We start from the raw sequence: 15,727 nt of genomic DNA on the forward strand, positions 1-15,727 counted from the left end.
GTGATGTGCACTCCCACCCCCTAGTGGCTTAGGCCTGGCTCACAGGCACTCTCTCCTGCCAGGATCCTCACTCAACCCAACCTTATTCACTGTGAAGTTAACAGGCCCAGAGGGAGATCAAGGAATTCAATCAATGGCATGGCTTGAACTCAAGGCCTTTTGCCTCCAAGGGACTCTGTAAAACTATGGCTGTCCCAGAATTGTGAGTAAACAGGATGGAGGTAGGAAAGACTGAGTCAAAAAGGGCAGCTAAGTGGCTCAATGGGTAGTGAAGTTGTCAAATAATTTTCAGTAGCCTGGTTGTGATTGTACTTGGGATGTTCTTAGCAAAGATACATAGGTCAGGCTTCTCCAACGTTTAGGGTCCCAAATCAGCCTCGCCCTCCCTCTCTGACATACTCCACCCTCCTCTCCTATGACCCTCAAAGACTCAATTCGCATGATGCAGAACTTTTCCTCAGGGCAAATCTGCTTCCAGACAAAACTGGGAGAAATGTCCCTCAAGCTTGTTGTTCCTCTCTCAAATCAGTTGGTTTGGCTGGCTTTTAATCCTAAGCGTTAGTAAGCTGCAAAACCTTTTATATATTAATATAAATATTGAACATTTAAAAGTCTGATGCCTTCTACAACAGAACCAGCCACATCCAATTCAACCTAAGCCTTTTAAGGCTGACCTACTTACATATACCAGATTAAGGGGCAGAACCTGTGGGATTTAGTCTTCATTGACCTCCCACTAGGTTAAGTGAAAAAAATCGACCCTGTCTTAACCTCCCACTACCTGGACTCTAGCCTGAGGCCTAGACATTTAACCTCCATTCCAAACAAAGATAGATTGGAAAATAATTTCAATTTATTGAAAATCCACCAACTGAATTATTCTGAAAACATTAAGCAGCTTCTTCTTTAGCCACACGGTCCTTTTTGAGTGGTCCCTGTAAGGAAAGCAGTATTTTCAGTTAGTCCCCAGAAGCCCAAACTTGCCCAGAATCCCTTGATTTCATACCACTGGGATGAGAAGAGTTCTGGGGATTGGGAGAGCACTATGGGTAAGCTCAGAGCCCAGAGTAAAAGGAAAAGGAGCCAGATGATTTTCATCTGAAGGCTTAATTAAGGGTTTGAGAAATTCTAGCTAATCAAAAAACCAAGGTCCAGTCCTCTGTCTACAAACCAAACTCCTTTCCTTTGTGGTCTGTATGTGCTTACAGGCAAACTGGCATAGCACAGGGGTGGAAGAGGACTCACCATGAAAGCTTTCTTCTCCTCCACAGTCTGGAAGCGACCATGGCCAAATTTGGAGGTGGTATCAATAAATTTCAAGTCAATCTTCTCCAGGGCACGACGCTTGGTCTGTACCAGCAGAGACTATGGAGCAACAGGTAAAGTTATCAACCCATCTTGCATTATTGTAAGTCATTAAAAAACACAGAAGCTAACCCCCAAATGGACCCACATAAGGCAGTTTGGAGTTAAAACCAAGACATTTTTAAGTTGCTTGAACTTGGGCAAATCATTCATTACTGACACTTGCAAAATGGGGATAGAAGAGAGCAGCTGCACTGCAGGATTGTTGGATGCTTAGCATAGTGCTGGATACTCAAAAGGGGCTTATATGGGCAGCTTGTTCATTTGTGTCCACATGGAAAAGATCCTCCAATTGTCCTCTATGAATTATCCAATTATCCCCCTACAGCTAAGGAAACCAAAAATGCTCACCTTCCGCAGGGTGAGGACACGCTTCTTGGTCCCAACAACACAGCCTTTGAGCATGATAAAGTCATTGGTCACTTCACCATAGTGGACAAAGCCTCCCTGGGAAGAGAAAGCTAGTGAGACACACCTTCCTCAAGGCTGGAGAATCCTCTCCTTTCTTAAGGCCCTAAACATTGCCATTTGTAGCAAGCTGGGAAGCCATCACACCCCCATCCTAGCTCTGGGTCAGGCCAGGTCTCACTCACCAGAGGGTTGATGCTCTTGTCAGACAGGTCATAATCAGTTGATGCGTTGTTTTTGATCAGTTTGCCATCCTTGATCTGGTAGCCCTGACCAATCTTGTAGATCTGTCAATAAGGTACAGGAGACATCAGGAGACCTGGAGAGGCTATGCCACAGCAGCTTGCATACCCCTCCCCCCCAGGGTTTATGCTAATGCAGGAGGGAGAGCTGGCTGACCAGCCAAGCCTGGGGAGAACAGGTAGCTCCCTGATGGCACACATCAAGGCCTCACCTTTTTGTTGATCTCAGTACGATGATGGTAGCCCTTCTGACCTGCTCGAGCCACAGAGAAGGCCACTCGGGCAGGATGCCAAGCTCCAATACAGGCCACTTTTCGCAGGCCTCTGTGAGTTTTTCGGGGCAGTTTCTTTGTATGCCAACGGCTAGTGACACCTACAAAAAGGATCCTGATTAGAACCTTACCCTTTCCCTGCCCCTCCCAACCCCAAGTGACAGAAGGGCTGTTCTCAGAAGGAAGGCAGCAAGGAATATCTCCTCATCAGGCTCGGGCGCTGTGCCCAGCGCTTATTCCATGACTTCATCACTGAACAAGGTGTGTGGCCCAGAAGCAGAGAGCCATGTCCCCACCCCACCTCCTACAGGCCTGGAGGAGAGCTCACCTTTATAACCCTTGCCCTTGGTCACACCAATGACATCAATCATCTCGTCTTGCCCAAAGACGGTGGACACGGGGACCTGCTGTTCCAGCTTCTCACGGGCCCAGTCCAGTTTCTCAGACACATTGCCACCATTCACCTGGATCTCCATGAGGTGAGACTTCTTTTGTCTCAGAGGAAGCAGGCGCATCTGCAGGGAGGGATTCCATTTTTACAATGGGGCCAACCATGTAGCTTAACCTCAGCTCAAAATCAAAGCTAAGTGGAAGGCTCTCAAAAAAAAAAGTACAACTATAAAGGAAACTTGATTATTCTGAAATACAAAATATATTAAGTTCCCAAAGCCCCCATGAGACAATGGTTAGTTCCTTCTGTTACAATGACAAGCTCTAAGGGACACCCAAGAAAGGCCTGGCACAGCACATACTGCCCAAATGCTCAGCAACAGACCAACAATCATGAAGCCTGGGCCTCAAAAGGTCCCAAGTTTTAGGATCTGGTCTTTAAACAGATACTCCTGTAGCTGGGAGTGAGATTCCCAAGTTCTAACATTCAGAATTAACTTAAAAGATAGGCAGGTGGCACAGTGGATAGTGAGGCTTAGTGGATAGTGATCCCAGGGAATTTATGATCAGAATCAGATGACTAGAAACAAAGTTTAAGTTTATCCAGTTCTACTCTGATCCTCAGATTTGGCCCCAGCCTCGGGCTGTTGGTGCTGCTAGGAACCTAAGTCTTCTAGATTCATTCCTGTGGCTATAACCACTGAGTTGCATCCTCAAAACCTAAAAACCCTAAAGAGCACATACCATCTTTGATGCACTAACTGATAAAGGGGAAGGAAATGCTGCCATACCTGGGCTGCAGTGCCCTCTGCTGGCCAAAGGTGCCCATTCCTTGGAAGCCCAGGCAAAAGAATTAGTTGACACCTCAAAGGGAGGAATGCTGCTGGTGGGCATGGGTCTTATCTCCAGGATTCCTGGGCCAGCCTGTTCTTCCAAGAGGTAGAATCCCAAACCCACCACTTACCTGGGTGTGAGCAATGACTCGGATGACCTGGCAGTATTTCTTCATGCTGTTGAAGTCTTTCTCCAGCTGCTTCTTGCCATCATCATCCTGCCATTTCTTGCAGTACTTGGTGAAAGCCTTCTTCTTGGACTTATGCCTTCAGAAGCAGAGCAGCAGTTGGGGAGAGGGAGTGGGGGGGGCAGCCCTTCATCAGCACCACTCAGGAGAGTGGAGTGAGAGGAGGGAGCTACGCCCTCCCTGGCTGAGGCTCATTGCTGGCTTCCAAGGATCTCTTTCCACCAACAAGAGGAGCCCAGAGCTCATCGGCACAGCCGAGCGGAGCTGCCACAAGTTGATCCGAGTTAAAATGACTGGAGTCATTCATGTCAGAGGCACATGGCACATTCAGTGCTCACTGACTTGAATACACCAGGCCCCATTCAAAGGCCCTCCATCACTCAGGATGATGCACCCCCCCCTTTTGGCTGCTAACTAATAAATGGTCTGAATGTTAGGAATTAATTAGGGTAATTTCTTGATCTTTGGGACTAGACAACTCATGGCCCCAGGAGGGGAAATGACTAAAACCAGGGCTGTTAAAAATTAGTATACTCCCCCTCCTAACTCATCCAAAGTCAGTGTTCTCCCCTACCCCAAGGTGGGGGAGGTGAGGCCACAACCAACAGTGAAGAGTGAAGTTCCTACATTAGTTCATTCATTACAGTTGACCAACCAGAACTTGCTACCCTCCCTCCAGGGAGTCATTGTTATCTCCTTAAAAGGGACTCCCCTATCTCCTCATGGACCTGATACTATCTGTAAGGATTTCTCACTGGAAGACACCAACCCTCAGAAGTAAGGGGCTCTCAACTGGTGCCTTCACTTACCAGTTCTTATAGAATCGCCTTTTACACTCATCGCTGATGTGTTCAGCAAAGATAGTCTTGAAGCTCCGGAGGCCTCTGGGAGTTTGCACATAGCCTACGATACCCACAATAACCATGGGGGGTGTCTCCACAATGGTGACAGCCTCGACAACTTCCTTCTTGTTCACCTCTGGAAAAAACAGTCAAATGACATCTGAGAAAAAGTTTGAACTGATGTGACCCATGTGCCCTTCTTAACCATCTTCAACTTTGAGCCCAGAGGAATGTGCTTCATAGAACAGAAACACAACCACAACTCAGCCTCAATTTAACTGAGCTAACATCTTTGTAGTTAAAGATTACAATCACTGATCAGTTCCAAACAAGCTATTCTTCCTTTGTAATGTTTCATTGCTTTCCACACACTAAGGATCCTGTGCTGTTCCACTTTTCCCAGATACTATAATGTGTAATCTGAGCACCTATTTCAAAGGAGTGTGTAATCAAAACCCTTGATACTTGAGGACCAGGGCAAAAACAATTATATGCATCTACTTCATTTACGTACGTACTTGAGCCAGGTCTGTCCACCTCTCGAACTATGTGGGTCATGCCTGCCTTATAGCCCAGAAAGGCTGTCAGGTGGATAGGCTTGCTGGGATCATCTTTAGGGAAGCTCTTCACCTTTCCACGGTGCCTGCTGCTTCGCTTTCGAGGCAAGAAGCCCAGAGACCCATGCCTGGGAGCGGAGAACTTCCGGTGAGACTAGAAGAAAAGTGGCATCAAGGTAAGAACATGTGACCCATCCTTCAGCAGAACACCATGGGGAGGGAAACAGTTAACAAAGATTTGGCCTTAGCTAATAGACTTGACAAGCACTACTGTATGGAACAGATTATTTAGTCTAGCAAATACTGCTGATGGATGGTAACGATATTACCCGGGGAGTACATCTGGGTTGGCTTTTAAAGAACAAAGGAAAACTCCTTTTCTTAAAGGGAGAAAAGACAACTCCTTGTACAGAGCAGAAATAGGGAGCACATTCTGGAAAAAAGAACCTATCACCTGCTCATTAATGCTCTAAGTTAACCCCTCCTGTCACTTTAGTTTTAAGTTAAAAAAAAAAAAGGCTTGGCTCAATTAAAAATTAGTCATTAAAGTATATTACTAGGAATTCTGGTATCTCAATTTAAACATTGTACCCAAGAAAATGGCAATACTCTCCCCAAAAGTCTCCTGGCCTGTGAATATGCATACTGGATTACACCAAGATTTTAGGGAATTAAGTCATGAAGCAAACTTTCCTTAGTCTTTCATCCAAAGCCTTTTCGTTTTGGTCAAAGATCAAACAGTGATCTTCTTAAGAGGGTTCCTGTAGCATACAGCAAATAGTTGCTTAACCATTACAACCCTCTGCAGCCATGTTCCAGAGGGTCCAGGTGACATGTAGCCATGGACTTACTAAAGGCAGACCAAAGCTTTCCAAGGCGTTATGGGTGATACAATCCATAGGTAGAAGGGAACAAGTTAAGATACTTCGGGAGAGCCTTTTAGACTGCTTTTTACCCATTCCTCTACAGGCTGCCATCAAGTCCAACAGGGCTACCATCAGAATATGACGTTCAGCACGTGTTTTCTCTGTCCGCCCGTCATAGATTTCATCACGTGTAGCCAGCCTTCTTAGTAAACAAACAGGGGCCAAGGCAGAAACCTGGCAACTAGGGGCTCTCAGTGGCGTTCCTTTTCGCTTAAGTCTAATTATTACGAATTCCACCCCCCCACAAGACAAATGGGCCCTCAAGCTGTACTTCAGGCCACCCGATTGTCTTAAGAGGGTTGGCCTTTTCCCCTTAAAGGAAGGAAAAACAGGCCGAAAATGTAAGAAAGCACAGGCAAAAATATTAAGCAGGAGTTCTACTTCCTGAAGCCTCGGGTGCGCCTCCCAATTCTGCTTCCACTGAGGCACCATAGGCCTACACGTGCTCTCCACACCATCCCCCCCGCCACGAGGTCTCACTTCTGATCGGCCCTCTGAAAACCCTCCCTTCAACATATAAAATGGGCCCGTTGGTGCACACGGGGGCCAACCGGCTGCGGAGGCGCCTCAGGTCTGGGGCAGTCCAGCGGCCTAGGCCGACAGAGGCGCGGGGAAAGCTGCCATTGTATAGTTGGTGAGCAAGCCTAGAAAAAACGCTCGTGAAGGGAGCTTCGGGACCTCCGAGACCTAGTGAGTCGGGATGTCTGCGATAGAGGTAGATGAAATACTTTCCCTTCCCTTCCTTAGAAAAACTGCCAAGACAGTACTCACCATAATGCTACCGCCTCCGAGGCGAGCAGGAAGAGAGGGGTCAAACCGGGGCCCGCTGTATAAAAAGCCTCTCGAGGCTCCACCCCTTCCGGCGTGCGAGCGCGCGCTCCCGCGAGACACGTATACCCTTGCGCATGCTCTCTCTAGTTTGAAGCGTGACGTCACGTACGAAGGCACGCCAGAAAGACGGAAGGGTTGAGGCTGCGGAAGAAAAGCGTGACCCAAAGGAGAATAGTCTACGGAAACCCGTGCTGGCCAAATTTGGCTTTGCGCGTTTTGGGGCGAAACTGTGTGTATCAAACTCTTTATTTTCAATGCTGCAAACGCTTATTACAGAAGCATCTAATATATATACGAAGTGCTTGGCCCGTGTCAGTTGGAACATGAATCCGAGGTCTTTTTGAGGATCAAAGGAAAGCTTTATTATCGCAAAAGCTAACAGACTAGTCCAGGAAGGGTCTAGCGCCTTATAGAAAGATTTGGGAGAGTTTTTGTTGAAGGTGTCCTGAAACAGAAAAACAGGATGCAATTGCCCCCTTCTTCATGCTACGATGGCTGCCAGGCATGAAGGGAGCAGTCATATCACATGCACTCACCATTTAAGCCTTCTCTAACTAACTCTTCTATCCTCCCCCCTTGCCTCCCACCTCCCACACGCCTATTTAAACCCTTACCTTCCTTCTTAGAATCAATACTTTGTATCAGTTCCAAGGCAGCAAAATGGTAAGGGTTAGGCAATGGGTGTTAAGGGACTTGCCCAAGGTCATTCAACTAGTAAGTGTTAGGAGACTAGATTTGAGCCCAGGACCTCTCCTCTCTAAGGCCTGGCACTCAATCCACTGAGCCAGCCAGCTATCCCATCTAACTCCTTTTATTTGTGACTTGCCTCATAATTATTTCCCATTCTTCCTGAATTTATCTAAGCTTCTTGAGAGCAGGGGCTGTCTTTTCCCTCTTTGTATCACCATTGCTTAACATGGTGCTTGATACCCAGTAGGTGCTTAATATTTATTGATCAACTGATTTAGAGGGAAGTCTTGGCTCTGTGATTCTGACATAAAAAACAGATTGAAATAGTTGGGCAATAGTTTGAAATTTTGCATGTTCTGTTCCAAAATTCATATGGCACTACTGTTCTTATCCCAGGTCTGGTATATATTTGGTACCTAATAAATATTGACTGAGCTCCATTTGATAAAGTGAAGAAATTGAGGCTAAGAGCAGTTCAGTGACTTGTCAGTTAACCTAGCTGCTATTCAAGCATTTATTAAGTATCTACTGTATGCCAGACACTGGGCTAAGTAAAAAGGCCAAAAATACCATGGTCCATGTTTTCAAGGAGCTCCCCTTCGAGTAAAGGAGACAAACAGCTATAGACATACAAGATAAGGTATGTCTGGTAAGGTAAACCGGAGGTGATCTCTGTTGGAAAGTACTAGGAATAAAGAGACCAAGTGGCTGGAAATTGTTAGGACCTCATCTGAACACTCCTGGTCTCATCACTGCTTTTTGCTGTCTGAGTGAGCAAGGAGCCCCAAACTCATAGGTCCTTAGATTCTGTGTGCCACCTAAGAGAAGGGGTCATGAGAAACTAAAGCCATTCCAAAGGAAGATCTGGAGATGGGCCTTTGGGGTATCTGGTCTAGCCTTCTGGAGGGTGACAGTGTATTATTCTTACTGAGGCAAACAGCAGTTTGCCACATCACCTAGACTGAAAGTATTTAAGGGAGCAGATAAAAGAGAATTCTAACCCAGTGCCTCTTCTCTCTGAGAATAGCAGAATGTCCTTCAACCCAAACTTCCAGCTGCTCCTCCTGATAGGAATTAAAGTCAATCTTGGAGAATGATGGAGGTAGAAGAGGCTAGAAATATCTCTCCCTTTCTTATTTCCTTCCCTTCTTCCTTCCCCTCTTTTCCCCTTCCTTCCTTCCTTCCTTCCTTCCTTCCTTCCTTCCTTCCTTCCTTCCTTCCTTCCTTCCTTCCTTCCTTCCTTCCTTCCTTCCTTCCTTCCCTCTCTTTCTGTCTTAGTAACAACTATAAGACAGAAAGGCCAAGACTAGGTAGTGGGGGTTAAGTAACTTGCCCAGGTCACACATTTAGGAAATGTCTAAGGCAAGATTTGAACCCAAGACGTCCCGACCCTCAGACTTGGTACTCTATCCACTGGGCCACTTAGCTGCCCTTTCTACCTCCTTTCCAAAACTACAAAATGACACTCCTATTCTTCATGTGGGGGACAGGCCTTTGCTATACATATGATACTTTTTTCACAATCCAATGATAGGAACTAGAGCTTGGGGTTCTTAACAAGAGGTCCTCTTCCCAAGGGGCCTATGACCTTGAATTGGAAAGAAATACTATCTTTATTTTCACTAGACTTTGATTTCCTTTATTTATAATATGTACTTTATTCTGTTAATCTAAAAACATGATTCTAGAAGGGGCCCATAGGCTTCACCAGACTGTCAAGGTGGTCCATGATAGGAAAAAAAAAAAGGTCAAGGATTCTTTTTGAAGTAAAGGTGTGTCCATTTTTCGTTGTTGTTTAGTTGTTTTTCAGTCATGTCTGGGATTCTTACTAATCCCATTTGGGGTTTTCTCTACAAAGATGCTGAAGGGGGTTGCAATTTTCTTCTCCAGCTCATTTTATAAATGAGGAAACTGAGGCAAACAGGGTTAAGGGAGTTGTCTAGTATCACACTGTTAGTAAGTGTTTGAAGCCGGATTTTATCTCAGGTCTTCCCTGATTCTATGCCTAGTGCTGGATGCACTGTACTACCTAGCTGTCCCATCTCCATTTTACTAAGATGAAGAATCTGAGTCTCAGAAGATATGCCTACCTGATTGGCAAGAGCAGCAGATGGGCGCAGATTTCTAGCTCTGTACTTTTCATCTGACTATATCACCTCCAAGCCAGCAGAGGTGGTCTGTGCACCTGAATTTATCTGTCCCATGGTCTCATAGTTAAGAGGAACCTGAGAGGCCAGTCTACCTACTTCTGCCCATGCTGTGTTGAGCCTTGGGAGTCATAGAACTTCCATTTTGTCTGCTCACCTCCCAGGATGAATGTGAGGCTAAATGAATCTGATCCTTGGGCTCTGAAGAAACCTCCTAATGAATCTCCCTACTTCTCTCTCTCTCTCTATTTCTCTCTCTCTCTCTCTCACTCTCCAATCTGTCCTTCACAGAGTAAAGGCTTCTACTCTTTTGCTAAAACCCTTTAGATTTCTTCCTGACAAAGGATAGTAGGATTTCTGAGTTATAAGGGCAACAGGAGCTGTGTGACCCTGGGAAAGTCCCTTAATTCTCATTTGTAAAAATGGAGACTTGAATCCAGTACTTCAATCCCCAGAAGCCCTTGCTCCACTTCCCCAGAATGCCTTGTAACCTCACCTGGGCCGAGAGTGAGATGGGGTATTTAACCTGGTTGTAAAAAGGCTCTGCCCTCTTTCCTACTTCTGCTTGGTAGCAGACTCAGCTCTCCACCTAGCAGGCAAGATGTGAGTGGTCTTGAATAGGCTCTTTGGGCCTAGACACATGCCTCTCTTACTTGTATTTTCTTTATATTTTAATCTTCAATAAACCTCTAAAAATATGCTCCTTGCAGAGAGAAACAAATTTCTACCTGCCTCAGCTTTCCCTAAAATTTTAACTCTTACACATTGCCTAGCCTTTACTGCTTTCTGCCTTAGAACCAAAGTATAGTATTGACTCTAAGATTGAAGTAAGAGTGTACATAAAAAAAGACACAAGAGAGAAAATACTACACTCTGTGTTAATCCCAAATCTGTCAATTTCTTAATATGTAAGCATTTCTCCTTAGAGAGAGAGATCCAGTTGGACATAGGTCCCTCTCCAGTGAATTGGCATTTTGTCTGGCTCAAGCCTTTACCACCTACATTAAAACAAACAAATAAACAAAATAAAAAAAAACCTGACCTTCCATCTTGGAATCAATACTGTGTATTAGTTCCAAGGCAGAAGAGTGGTAAGGTCTAGGCAATGGGGGTCAAGTGACTTGCCCAGGGTCACACAGCTAGGAAGTGTCTGAGATCACATTTGAACTCAGGACCTCCCATCTCTAGGCCTGACTCTCAATCCACTGAGCTACCTAGCTGCCCCTACCACCTACATTTTTAAAGTAATCAAGATACTACTGGGTTTGTACTCCAAAGAGATAAAAAATATTTATAGCTGCAGTTTTGGGGGTGTCAAAAATTAGAAAATGGGGGTATCCCTTGATTAGAGAATGGCTAAACAAATTGTGGAATGATGGTGATGGAATACTATTGTGCTATAAGGAATGATGAACTGGAAGAATTCCATTATGAATTGATGCAGAGTGAAATGAACAGAACCAGGAGAATATTATACATGGAAACTGTAACATTGTGGAATGATCAAATGTAATAAATTTTGCTACTAATAGCAATGCAATGACCCAGGACAATTCTGAGGGACTTATGAGAAAGACGCTATCCACATCCAGAGGAAGAACTGTGGGAGTAGAAATACAGAAGAAAAACATATGATTGATCACATAGTTCTATGGGTGATTGGGGGTTTTGGATTTAAAAGACCACTCGATTAAAAATATGAATAATATGGATATAGGTTTTGAGCAGTGATACATGTATAAGCCAGTGGAATTATTTGTTAGCTCTGGGAGGAGGGGAGGGAGACAACATGAATCATGTAACCATGGGAAAATATTCTAAATCAATAAATTTTAAAAATATAAAAAAATAAAGTAATTAAGATACAAGTCCACAGCAAAGCAGAGCAAAAATGGAGATAATAGAGTCAGAGCTTGGGGTTGGCTCTAACAGAACAATGCTTATGATAAAGTTTGGCCAATAGCCTGGGAATAGTAGAGGCCCCCACTGGATACTGCTAGGGGGTTTATTCATTGAAATGTCAACCAGGAAAAGGCTTCACCAAGTGCTCTGCTGCTGCTCTCTAAGGATCATAGGCCTGTGCCATTGGACTTACAGTTGAAACCTCCTCAGTGTGATGTCCCCTCCTCCCCCCAATAAAACAGGGGCTCCCAGAGACCAAGGACTGTCTCCCCAGAGCTTTACAGGGTTCCTGGCACACAGTAAGCTCTTGTTCCCCTCCCCCAATCTCTAGGCCCCTGTCCTACACACACACACACACACACACACACACACACACACACACACACACACACACACACACGTAGTTTCTTTCTTTCTTTAAACCCTGACTTTCTTTCTGTCTTAGAATCAATACTGTGTTTCAAAGCAGAGCAGTAAAGGCTTGGCAATGGAGGTAAAGTGACTTGCCCAGGGTCATACCACTAAGAACTGTCTAAGGTCAGATTTCAACCCAGGACCTCCACTGAGACCACTAAGCCACCCAGCTGCTCCTGACCAGCAGTTTCTAACCACCCCCAAAAAGACCTTCACATACCCCAGCAGTTTCTAACCACCCCTGTTTCTGGCCAGAGATAACCACAAGGACAATTCTGCAATATTCCTTTCCTACAGTTGGACTCTTCTCTGTATCTCAACTGACTCTTGTTTCTCACAGCTCTCCGCCCCCGCCTCCCTGCCTTTAAAGGCAATGTGCTTAACTGAATTGCAATTCCGTAACCCTAGATAAATGCCTCTATTTATTGTTGGTCAGTTGTTTAAGTCAAGACTGACTCTTCAAGACCCCATTTGGAGTTTTCTTAGAAGAGATACTGGAATGTTTGCCATTTCCATCTCCAGCTCAATTTACAGATAAGGAAAAGGAGGCAAACAGGGTCACAAGTCAAAGGAGAATATGAGGCTTCCTGATTCCAAACCCAGCATTCTCTCCACTGTACCACCTAACAGCCCTCTCACTACTTACTGATCACCTAGTTGATCTCACAACAGGCTGTATAGGTTGACACACTTCATGCTTCATTCGTAGATGATAGCTGGGAGAAATATGTCCCCCAAACAAATTTTCTTTCTCTGACCTCCCAAGGACTCCCTTTTCAGTCTTCTAGAACTATTTCTTTCTCTCTCTCTTTTAAATATTATTTTAATATTCTTTTCCCTTTCAGTTCCAAATTCTCTCTCTTTTTACCTAAGAGCTACCTTTCTTAATTGGATTCCACAAGAAGACATGGCTACCCTTAGTCTGATCACCTTAAATAAAACAGGCACCAATGGGAAGCCTGATTAGGGCTTTGATTCAAGTGAGACTAAGAACTATAGATGGGAGCATGGTCAGACTAGTCTTTCTTTTTTTTGTTTTAACCTTTACTTTCTGTCTTAGAATTAATACTTTATATTGGTTCCAAGGCAAAAGAGCTGTAGAGGCTAGACAATGGGGGTCAAGTGACTTGCCCAGGGTCATATAGCTAGGAAGCATCTGAGATCAGATTTGAACCTTGGACCTCCTGTCTTTAGGCTTAGCTCTCCATCCTCTGAGCCACCTAGCTACTCCCTAGAATATTCTTTCTTTTTTTTTTTAATTAATTAATTTAGAATATTTTTCCATGGTTACATGATTCATGTTTTTCCCCCCACCCAGAGCTGAGAAGCAATAGAATGTTATTTCTTTATACGTTACACCACAATGACGGCCTTCATCTGAATCGATCTGGTCCTGACCTTTTCCGTATTCTGGGGAATCTGGTGAAATTGCTGGAGCCCTTTTCTAAACCACATTTTTAAGTGTATACAATAAAATCCACAGAAATAACCAGTTATGTTGAAATAGGAAACACTCAAACAAACAAGCCAGTTCACAGACCCCGGGGTTAAGAATCCTTCTTCCTGGGTGAAATAAGCAGAACAGCAAAATCATGGCACGATCCAATCAAAACCGACATGGCTGTGATTGGCAATAGGATCCAGGACAATTCTGAGGGACTTGTGGACAAAGAATGCTCTCTATCCCCCTCCAGTGAAAGCCCTGTTGGGGCCAGAATGCAAATGAAAGCAGATGACTTATCACTTGTTTATTTGGGTTTATGTTTTGGGGTTTTGGCTTTATAAGATTATTCCCTTACAAAAATAAATACTATGGAAAAAATAAAATCTATGGGAAAAAATAAAAAAAGAATCTCCCTGCCTCGGTGCCTTGGCTTCCACAAGAGACGTGGAGTCCCAGTTCCCTGTGTTTTCGTGCCTCTCTTGGTGCCTTGCCCAAGGTGGCATAGCTTATCACTGCGAAGGGTGGCACACGCGAGCCACCTCACAGGAGACACTTCATTTGGTGGACCCTCCCACGTTGAGTAATAATGCCTCCTCGCTCAGGATGACATCATTCCCAGGACTCTTGTGCTGTCAGCAAGGATTAGGAAATCTCTGATTTGGTGAGCTGCTTGGCCAGATGAGTAGGTGGCCACAGCCCAGCCTGGAGCCTGCTAGAGAACCAAGACAAAGCCCTGCGGAGACCAGGAGCCCCGGCTCGCCTGCCAGCAGCCGGGAGGATGCCTCCAAGCGGAGACCGTGCCTCAGCGAGTGGCAGCTTCCCCCTTTCCTGGTTATCCTGGTCTACTGCCTGTCCCAGGCCCTGTGGGTAAAGATCTACACCCCTCTGCTGGGCCTGTCCGTGGCCGTGGCCGACCTGGCTTCCTACTCCCTCTCCATCTCGGTGGTGTGGTTCTACATTCTGTGGCGGAGCAGCCTCCAGACGGCAGGGGCTCTCACTCTCATCTTGGCCCGGAAGTTCTGTGGGGAGGTGGTGATGCCCACGTGCCAGGCCGCGCGGCAGCCCTGGCTGGAAGTGAAGGCCTGGTCCCTGGCCTTCTTGGGTGCCCTTCTCTGCTGGGCCTGGGGCTGGGCCTGGAGCCTGCAGAGAAGCCTCGGCCAGCGGGTGGGCACGGCTGCGCGCTCCTGGGCGACGAGGGCTTACGGCAGCCTGGCCAGCTTCTGCCAAGAGAAGGGTAAGGACTGTGAAGTCATCCTAAGCAGCATCCTACGACACCTGTTTTCCACCTTGCTCCTGAGCTGCCTACACGGCTTCTGGGATGTTTTCTTTCGGTGGGTCATGGCCCTCGGGGACAAATGCGGCTGGCTCCTGCACGGTGCCAGGCCCTGGCGGGGGCGCTGCTCTGCCCAGTCCTCCCTGGAAGCCTGCGTCTCCAGCCTCTCGAGCAGCAGCGTCCCCCTGAGCCAGCGCTTCCCGGGGCCTGACCCCGCCGGCCTCCCCTGGCGCTCCCCGGACTCCATGCGCCTCAGCTTCCTGGTGGTCCGGAGGAACCCGGAAGAGGAAGCCCAGGGCTGCCCGTGGGCAGGCAGCACCCAGCTGCCTCTGAACACCAGGTTTCAAAGGGGGTTGGCCCTCTCCCCATCCGCGCAGACCCTGGTTCTGCAAGTGAAGACTGCCTGTGTCCTGGTCATCCTGCTCTATATCTATGGGGTAGCTCTCTTTATTCAGATCATAAAATAAAGGCCCTCCTTGGGAAGGGCTCAGAGCATCCCTGGGGCCTCCTGAGTGTCCTTGCAGCCCTCTGCCTCCCATCATCTCCCCCGATTTCCTCTGTCGGACGCTACCTTCCCTCTCGCTCGTCACGCCTCGTCCCCATGCGGCTGGCAGTGCCGGGGTCTCCGGTGACTCTCCGCAGGCTGGGACCTTGGCTTATTTGGGGAGGAGACCCCCGCCAAGGCTCTGCCGTCACCGCAAGGGTGACTACCACGGAAAAGGCCACACAGCCTCCGGAGGCAGGGGGCCTGGGCCACCCAGAGAACTCCCCTCCCTCCCATGACTTGATGTCCTCGTCTGTACCAGCAAGGCCTCCCAGCCCTCTCTCTAGGAGGCTGTGATCTTTGTTCCGAGCACCTTCCCCTCAGCTTCTTCAGCTGTAAAATGGGGGGGGGGGCAGGCTTAGACTAGATGTCCTCAGAGGCCTCCAGAAGCCTGTGACCTGATATTCAGATCCTTCATCTGGAAAATGGGTCTGAAGACACTTGTTCCATCTCCCTCCC

At 46.7% G+C, this 15,727-nt stretch overlaps 1 protein-coding gene and 2 non-coding genes across 3 annotated transcripts in view; all 3 read right to left on the reverse strand.

Annotated features, from left to right (window-relative positions):
• Window positions 1–831: 831 nt before the first annotated feature.
• Window positions 832–15,727, reverse strand: part of RPL3 (ribosomal protein L3) — a 46,425-nt gene continuing 31,529 nt past the window's right edge. Inside the window, exons 2-11 of the mRNA XM_007503185.2 lie at window positions 6,795–6,995; window positions 5,059–5,251; window positions 4,508–4,676; window positions 3,642–3,777; window positions 2,616–2,802; window positions 2,228–2,388; window positions 1,959–2,060; window positions 1,717–1,812; window positions 1,246–1,365; window positions 832–935 (exon numbers count right to left, since the gene is read on the reverse strand). Coding sequence (XP_007503247.1) covers window positions 891–935; window positions 1,246–1,365; window positions 1,717–1,812; window positions 1,959–2,060; window positions 2,228–2,388; window positions 2,616–2,802; window positions 3,642–3,777; window positions 4,508–4,676; window positions 5,059–5,251; window positions 6,795–6,797 — 1,212 coding nt within the window. The 5' untranslated portion in view covers window positions 6,798–6,995 and the 3' untranslated portion in view covers window positions 832–890. The remainder of the gene's footprint in view (window positions 936–1,245; window positions 1,366–1,716; window positions 1,813–1,958; window positions 2,061–2,227; window positions 2,389–2,615; window positions 2,803–3,641; window positions 3,778–4,507; window positions 4,677–5,058; window positions 5,252–6,794; window positions 6,996–15,727) is intronic.
• Window positions 2,456–2,548, reverse strand: LOC130454828 (small nucleolar RNA U83B). Its single transcript, XR_008912624.1, has one exon. It is a non-coding gene; the product is annotated as a small nucleolar RNA U83B (small nucleolar RNA).
• Window positions 3,778–3,837, reverse strand: LOC130454837 (small nucleolar RNA U82P). Its single transcript, XR_008912630.1, has one exon. It is a non-coding gene; the product is annotated as a small nucleolar RNA U82P (small nucleolar RNA).

The sequence above is a fragment of the Monodelphis domestica genome, chromosome 5 (genome assembly GCF_027887165.1).
Source record: "Monodelphis domestica isolate mMonDom1 chromosome 5, mMonDom1.pri, whole genome shotgun sequence".
NCBI classification, from domain to species: Eukaryota; Metazoa; Chordata; class Mammalia; order Didelphimorphia; family Didelphidae; genus Monodelphis; species Monodelphis domestica.